The sequence below is a fragment of the Cupressus sempervirens genome, chromosome 3 (assembly GCF_028749045.1).
Source record: "Cupressus sempervirens isolate cs-2001-9-10 chromosome 3, ASM2874904v1, whole genome shotgun sequence".
In the NCBI taxonomy this organism is placed as follows: Eukaryota; Viridiplantae; Streptophyta; class Pinopsida; order Cupressales; family Cupressaceae; genus Cupressus; species Cupressus sempervirens.
Window position 1 is genome coordinate 1,105,038,033 of NC_143120.1, and position 8,589 is coordinate 1,105,046,621.

At 37.9% G+C, this 8,589-nt stretch overlaps 1 protein-coding gene across 1 annotated transcript; it reads right to left on the reverse strand.

Moving 5' to 3' along the window:
* Positions 1–5,533: 5,533 nt before the first annotated feature.
* Positions 5,534–6,863, reverse strand: LOC149570650 (uncharacterized). The gene is made up of 2 exons (XM_089817232.1): positions 6,118–6,863; positions 5,534–6,012 (listed from the first exon to the last, which is right to left on the reverse strand). Exons 1-2 carry the CDS (start codon positions 6,341–6,343, stop codon positions 5,534–5,536), a joined length of 705 nt encoding a protein of 234 aa, XP_089673358.1. The 5' UTR covers positions 6,344–6,863.
* Between the last annotated feature and the right edge of the window lie 1,726 nt (positions 6,864–8,589).

An 8,589-nucleotide genomic window follows, 5' to 3' on the forward strand; every position in this document is an offset into this window, starting at 1 on the left:
CTTCATGTGTGAAGCTGAGAGGTATATGTATCTGAGAACCCTGAGCTAATCATTTTTGAGTCATCGATCAGTTATCCTTGGATTATTTTCTAGTCACCATGATGGGACTAAAATGTGGATTTATTTCTTGATGATGTCATGTTGTGACATGTTTGACTCAACCATTTTGGAGTCTTCAATAAGTATGATTTTGAGATAATTGATCAGTATGATTTTGAGATATTATTGGTTGCTTGTTGAGAACCAATGGATGTGATGATATATTTTGGTTATTGAGAACCAATGAATACTTATCATTATCAGTGATGCTTTTAGTTGCCAATAGAGAACTGTTGTGGTCATGATTTTCTATAGATGCTTTTCGAATGCTCATGGAGATTTTGATGATTCTTATCTTGGTGATTTGATGATTCTTATTATGGATATTTGATGCTTATATTGTGGATATTTGATGATTCTTTTTATGGATTATCTGTTGGATTTTCTTTACAGTCGCTTGTACAGGACTGTGGTGATTTATGATTCCATGAGCATTAGGGTAGGTAATCTACTTGTAGTGTCGGGAAGTGGCTTGCAATGGGGGCCGGGGCCCTAAGTGGCTACCAGGGTAACTCATTGTAAGTTTGGATAATAAGTGATAACATTTACACACTAAATGGGGATTAAATGAACCTAAAAAGATAAGAGTTTTGGATGTTCTCACCCATGCCTTGAGCGCTTGTATAGGCTAGGATGGGAGTAGAGAGAACGCATGGTTGCGACCTTGCATTCCATAGTATGCCTCATCAGTATGAGAGGATACTAGTGGCCGCATGAGATCTGTATGGACCTGTGGAGTTTAGCTAACTGCCAGGGTAACTTGTACGAGATAAATGCGATGACACTTTCCCTCTTGCAGAGTAGGTTTCCTACATATTATTGTGTGCCTCTGGGAATTAGATGTCAATTTTGTGAGTGTTGGAACCCTTGAGTTAGTATACTTTTAGGATTCCTAGACTTAAAGAGATTTATGCTATGTGATTTTGATAGCCTGTTTGGGACTTGAGATTATCTCCTCAGCACGGTGGGAGTGGACCACTTAGGTTCCACGCAGTCGGGTGGTAGTGTTTTATCACTCTTATCATTTGAGATCCGTCTGAGACACCATGGCAGGAGTATTATTGGTTGGTATTTATCTTCATTATGTTCTTGGATCATTATGATAGATGATATACCCTATGATGGATGTATTTACTAGTATGTTCCTTACATTGATGATTTGCATATGTTAGTTGATGATATATTATGCTTTACTTTGCATGTTAGTAGGATGTTTTAGGAGTGACATTCCTACTATGTTTATGGCCGATGATCTCTTTGGTGCTATGGAATGTTACGCACGGAGGGATGGCTAGGATCCATGATGGTCTAATGATGCTATTTACGGCTGGGAGGAACCGTGCACTTAGTTAGTTATGTTTGTGATATATGGTAATTTTTTATGATGGATGTTTATATCTTTATGATGATGATGTATCATGTATGATATGTGGTTTCATTATGTTATTACATCATGGATTAATATTGGATGATGATGTACTTTATTTATACGGATGTTTATTCTTTCATGCCTTGTAACATGTTTAGTGGATGATTGAGCAATCTAAAATGTACACTTGTATATGGTTTAAGAACATTGGATGTATCCTTGTTATTTCATTGTTAAGGATGTAATGTTAGATGAATAAGTTATGATTAGAAGTAATACAATGTTAAGGGATCTTTAAAGAATGTAATCTATTATGTTATGTTATGTTTACTTTCATTTGAATTGCTGCTATTGCTTCCGTGAATGTTATGAATGGTTTTACTTTCATGTTTTAAAAAAAAAATTGTTGGGTAAACTTAGTATAATTCTTTGGATCTCTTGGCGGGGCATTACAGGATATATAAAAATTCTTATATCTTGAATAATAATCTACATACAAGTGAGCCATTTGATATTACTTGTGTTATATAATGAAAGTATTATAAGATGCTTGTAAAGAACATGAGAGGTAAAATTCATTAGTGAAGATCAAGCCCAATGTTGAAGTATCCAAGGAATAATATTATGTATGTAATAGAAAATAATGATGGTAATAAAAAGGATGAAATCAATCCAATCATTAACCTAATAAAATAAGAAGAGTAAAATGAAGGAGATTAATAGAACACGTTAAACTTACTTACTTTAACACCCGCATTAAATGCTTCTAATTTGACTATTAGGAAAATTCCACATGGTATCATTCTCTTTAACAATATAAAAGAACTTGGAAAGATGCCTTAGAATCTATACATCAGTCTAGACAGAGGAGACTTATATAAAGACTAAAGATTAGTCAAAACAAAATATAACATCAATAATCATAACATTGACCATTAAAAATGTATAAATAAACATAAAAATGGACCTTGAATTATGCTAAAACAACCAAGGTCATAGTTTGATATGCATCATAAAATATACTACGAGGATTAACCTTGATACTATACCATTTATAGAATTAAAATTGTAGAATATGCAAGTGCCAATTCTAGAATGAGAAGTCATATAAATTGGTCAAAAGTAATATCTCTTGGGATAGATAATTAGAATTCCCATAGTTTCTACTCTCTTGTAATCCCTTTTCAATCATCAAAATTTGGGAGAAGTAAATAAGAGCATATTGTAACTAATCAAAACTTTTAATAAGCTTTTATGAATATTGTGGAAAATGTATTGTGAAATCCCTTTTATAATAGTAGGATTTTCACCTACAAAAATCTAGATCAATAATTGTGAATATCATACAACGTTCAACATACAATTCCAAAATATATGGCTCATTGAGAACCCAACATCCTTTAGCTCATTATTCTATTACAATATATAAAATAATATCTACATTATTGATTGTTAGATAGCTTAGTTGACAAAATATGGAAATAAGAGGCTCCTAATAGTGGTGGTGAGATAAACGACTAGCTGGGTCAGTTGCATATAAATATATTGATTGATGCAATACTTGAAATATTAATGACTTAAAATGGAAGGTGATCATGAAAAAGGGTGCTAAATGCTCAATAAAGATGGATTGGTCATATGTAAGCATTTTGATTGTTAAAATATCTTAAATGTTACTAAATTAGAATTAGAGGATCCTCATAATAAATAAATATGACAAATAGTTTTAAAATGTGCATAAAAAATGTGTGTAGATTGATATATTAAAATATTATTAAGATAAAATAAAATAAAATAATAATTAAAAAGTACATAGAAATCAAATTGTGTAAGAATGAAATTGTCTTATATATGCATATTATCTATTACATAGTTTATCTAAATTACATGAAATTAAGTCAGTCACATATGTACATTTCTATTTTCCCTTTCCCAAAAAAAAGGTTTCACAATGTATATTTTTATTAAGGTAAGCAATGGGTATTGACCCAAAGTACAATAAGAGCTCTAGAAACTAATGATAGAATAATACCAGTGCCTAGTAATAAAATTAGATCTCCCTTTATTAAAGACAAAGTTCCACAAGCAATTGACCAGCCAACCATGGTCAACACTTTTAATGAATGACTTGGGACAAGTCCCCACAATAGTTGTAGACTTAAACCAAAAAAAAACAACAAAGGAGTAGAGTGTGCCCTTTAAAACTACTAGCAATTAGTTGATCACATGAAAAAGAAAAATTAAAACAGGGAATCACCATAACAAAAAGGGAGCAAACATAGGTGATCCGTACCTGTCGAAACTCTAACAAAAAATATAGGACCAAACAAGACTATACCTCTAGCTTGGCAAACATAGGTAATATCTTCCAACCATGAGTTTAGGCAAGGCTCAACCCCCAGCCATGGAAAATGCATTCAAAATTCTTCCAACCCCCCATAAATTCTCATAGCACCATAATACCTATGAGAGGAGTGGGGAGGAGGAAGACCAGACCCCAAAGATAACAGTTGCTTCCCCTTCTTCTGCTAACAAAACTACTAAAAGTAGCACAAGTACACAAAATCTTGATAGGAATCTCCTTTTCTTCCCAGAACCCAAATATGATCTCAGTCTCAATAGGAGATTACTACACCTCCATATGAGTTGTGAACATAGAAGCAAATAAGAAGACCCCCATCCTTGAGGGCAGTAACACACCTCTCCATATCAAAGCATTTAGTTGCAGAGTCATCACTTCATCGCATGAAGTACACTGTCCAAACGTGTTCTTTTGAGCCAACTCTCTAACAATAAGAAAAAGATACTCACAAACAACAGAAGGAAAGTACACGTTGAACGCATTCACGACCACTTTCCCCAAGCAACCAACTACCTCCATAAGATTTGACCCCAACTCAATAGGGTCCTCTGCCTCAATAGAAAGAAGGAAAGTGAAAGAATGAAATAAAGGAATCCTCCACCACATAGACACCAAAAGCCCCAAAATGACAACCTCAACTAGATTCTACTACCAAATATAGGAACCCATGACTTGAGAGCACAATGAACCAAAGGAAACCCCGAAGAAGCAAGCATCAAGAGGTAAGCAAATCACCAAATGATGAAAAAATTGCACTCCACAACAATGCCCAGCCAAGGGGTTCCACTAACATCAAAACCCATGAAAGTGAAAATCCATCTAGGAGAACAAAGCCATAAATAGAACTAGCTGGGGGGATAGGGAGATAGGGACAATATTTCCCCTCCAACCAGACCATCTACGTCAAAGTTCCTGCAAACCCTAGGAAATCACAGGAGTCCGATAAGCCATAATAGGATGCCTCAAAGAGAAACACTGCCATTGGAGTCACAACACATAGCAGTCCAAACCAAACCCATTTGCCTCTTCATCTCCAGCAAACTCCAAATACTAAGAGAGCCCACCAGAGACAAAGACCAGCACTACGTCTAAGCCAAAAAAAACCCAACATAACCACAAGCTCCACACCCTTCTACACCATATCAAGCCTAAAATAGTATCCGCAATAACATCAAAACTGTAGCGGCAACCCACAAAGCCACCACAGGCAGTCCCACCCAATAGAGAGCACAAAACCCCTCGAAACAGAGAACATCCCCCAGAATTTTTTTTAAAAAACACCTCTGTCACTGCAGCGAACACCACTCCAATGAGGCACAGGCATAGGGAGGACCCACCAACCATCAGGATCGTCATCTTCAGACTCCTTATTGCCGCCATCATTGGCGGCTCTCCCTGCGCTCCCGCTCCCGCTCATTTTCCCTCTATTATGACACTCTCTGCAATGTATGTTTATTTTACAGTAAGATATTTCCTCTCTGTCAATGATCTTTTCCATATGACCAAACTGAAATAAAATGCAAAGCGGCGTACCTTGTCAACGATATACAGGACTCCTCATTTCCGCTGAGAACTTCATAGTTTACACAAGGAGCTTTTTAAAATCAGAAACTCTATCCCCAGATGGGAAGGATTGCTTCATGTCCCTGTTCATCGCAGTCCCCATTTCGTATTATTTAACTGCAGAATATCAGAATATGAAGTTAATTTACGTCATTAGTGTTGTTATGAGCCACTGACTGTGCCTGTGACTGTGCCAATGCCCTGGCTAACCCTGAAATCTTTCCCTTACCAGTAAGTCCAGATCCGAGATTCTTCGGATGAAGAAAACAGGCGTTGCACTCCAGTACGCCTTGTACTTGTGAGGGAACCGCGAAATGGGTGGTGCGCTTGTGAGAGGCCAGCCATTTGGCTTCGAGATAGCGTTTTGTCCTCGACGGTGGCAGATGCAATCCCTTCGCTTTCAGCGATCTCTTCGCCGCGTCGCACATAATCCAGATGATGTCACGCATCTTATCCGCGCTCCCCACCACCAATTCAGGAAGTGGCTCTGCCAGAGCTGCGTATCCTGCCGTTGGCCGAGCGATCTCAAATTGCGCCCTGAAATCGATGTCCAGCAACACCCAATCACTTTCACACCTCGCTCCCACATGATTAACCACGTCAATGAACTTGTAATCACCTGCAGAGATCAAGAACGCGTTAAGATCAGAATCACAAAGTACTGGACTAGATTTGACACTTTTAAAAACCTAGAGACGGACTACCTAACCCAACTTGATCTAACCTGCCGCGTATCCGTTCGTTTGCTCCCAACGTGATTTGCAGATTCCCGCATTGTACCCTCCGCAACGTAGATTGTTCACTACGAATCTTCTTCGATCATTGTTGTTTATCAAGCGGCCCTCGTTGTGAGAAGAATTAGGGCCTATTATCCGCATGGCTTCCCTCACGTCTCTAAGAAGCTTCGCCTCCACTTGTGTTCTGCAGGAGCACACAGCCTGCACTCGCATTTATAGTATACACATTAGGGTTAGGGCAAACATTACACAAGTAAATAGATTAGGGTTTCTCAGAGATTGGATGCTGTATGGTTTGATATAAGGTAGCTGTAGAATGCGGCACATCTGATCTTCCGAGAATAGAAGAGGGTATTGATCAGGAGTGGAGCACTGATCTGTGTCACTTCCGCTGTACTCATCCACCCATTCTTTTCCCCTTTCATCATCTTCCTCTTGAAGAAAGCACAAGTCGGCGAGAGAGGAAGCGGAGGTTCCATATTTGTTGCGAGTATTTACGGTTGGAGTCGCAGGCGGGGGATCCATAGTTGGAGCAACATCATTGCGATTGTGAATATGAATATGAATGTGGGTGCTACCTTTATTTAGGTGGGGATAGGAAGGAGACTGCTGGGGTTGAAGGGGGTTCGATGGCACCTTCACTGGCACAGCGTGGTAGCGGCACATTTCGATCCTCCTGCCTGTCGAATTCTTGTCTTTTCTTGATCAATTTAAAGAGGAAGGCCGGGGGTCAGATTTTATTAACAGCAGCAGTGGGTCTCAAAATCATGGGAAGGGGAATATCCATGGCATATGCGGGCGTGGGAGACTTGTTTGAATGTGGAATAGGATGCCACCCTAGCCTTGGGCGACATAAATGGCTCATTATGACATCATTGCGCCTGCTTTTGCCTTCCGCTTTACCCATCTGAACCGTGGCATGTTTGTTGCCGACATAAAAGAAACTGATAATAATTCACGTGTAGACCACTGCCACAGCCAGCGTTGGATAGGAAAAAAGGAAAGGGAAAGGGGTTTTATAGTCTATGACACTATGTCATAATAGATTTTGGGTTTACATATGGTGACAATGATATGGGACTACCTTGTACTCTTTTTTGAGAGGCACTTGGCGCTACAAATGAGGCATACATAACCTACCCCCCAGTGAGATTTGAACTTGTGACCTCTCTTTCAAGAGTACAAGTTCTCCACCACTAGGCCAACTCAGGTTGTACCACGCCTCTGACAGCGTGCAAGGCACGGAGGACAAGTTTAATCTTAAGACATAATTTGATGGCCCACAGGCCATGCTTTTCAAATTTCCACATGAAAAAATGTGAAAAAAAAGCTGGGAAGGTACAAAATGTCTATTTATTGATGTTTAGTAGTCAAAGGCAGAGATCTAATGGTGTTTTCGATGCACCTTGATTCATTTCTTTTTTGGGCTTGCACGATGCTATATTGTAAAGTTGTGGAAGGTAATTTAAAAAAAAAATTATTGTATGGATATTCCTAATTTCTTATTGGAGGAATTGAAAATCAATGGGATTTTCAAGCTTTTTTAGATTTAAAAATAGAAATAAATTCTGACAATAGATGGACCATGAGATAAAGATGCATTAATTATCGGCATTAGCAAGGGATGGAGATGAATTTATTATATGTCAGAAAGCTGGAACATGAATTATTTCGTACATTAGAGAGAACAGTTGTGACCAACCATAGGCGATCTAAAAATAGTGAAGGGTTTTCAAAGGTGACCAACTATTGCATTGTAGAGGAGCTAAATATAGGGTTTTCGACTGTTTCAGATTTCATTGACACATCAAGTGATTTTGAGGTAATGCTAGAAACTTTATTTTCTTTACTATATCATCATATTTTCACCTTTTTGTACCAATTTTTTTGACATAAAATCAATATAACATACTACAGTGGGTTTTTGGATAGCTAAGAAGTTTGATTTGCATCGGCTACTGTTAGATTGAAGAGGAGTTTGATAGAACAAAGAGAAGATTGTCATGGGTTTTGGGTCATTTTGATGTAGTTTTAGTTTTTAGTGACTTATTATCACATTTTATGGTAATACCCCAAACATTCTTCAATGACCTTTTTCGCCTGTCTTTCCTATGAGTATTTAATTTCTAGCACTATTTGTCTTAGCAAAATTTTGAGGCAAAATCCCTCCTATTAATCTTTTGTAGTGACATGAATCTCACCCACTTTTCTATAGCAGATTTGCCAGTTCCTCTTAGAAATCCATCTATTATGTTTCCTCATTTCTTGATTCATGCCAAATTTCTCCCTTATGCAATATTTCTTCTTCTCAAGGGGGGTTTGAAGAACATTGTGTAGAGTGTGGAGAAACCAAAAACATTGTGTTTGCATCAAATGACTACCCAGTTTTTGAAGCATCAGACTAGATGTCTCAGGGCTAAGATTGAGCAGGATAGGCCAAAGTGTGTGCAAATTGAGGG

Excerpts from the sequence above, each read along its gene's own strand:
- LOC149570650 (XM_089817232.1), bottom strand. The coding sequence starts at position 6,343 with ATGCGAGTGCAGGCTGTGTGCTCCTGCAGAACACAAGTGGAGGCGAAG. Across the intron at positions 6,013-6,117 it reads AACGAACGGATACGCGGCAG|GTGATTACAAGTTCATTGAC; the intron begins GTTAGATCAAGT and ends TGATCTCTGCAG.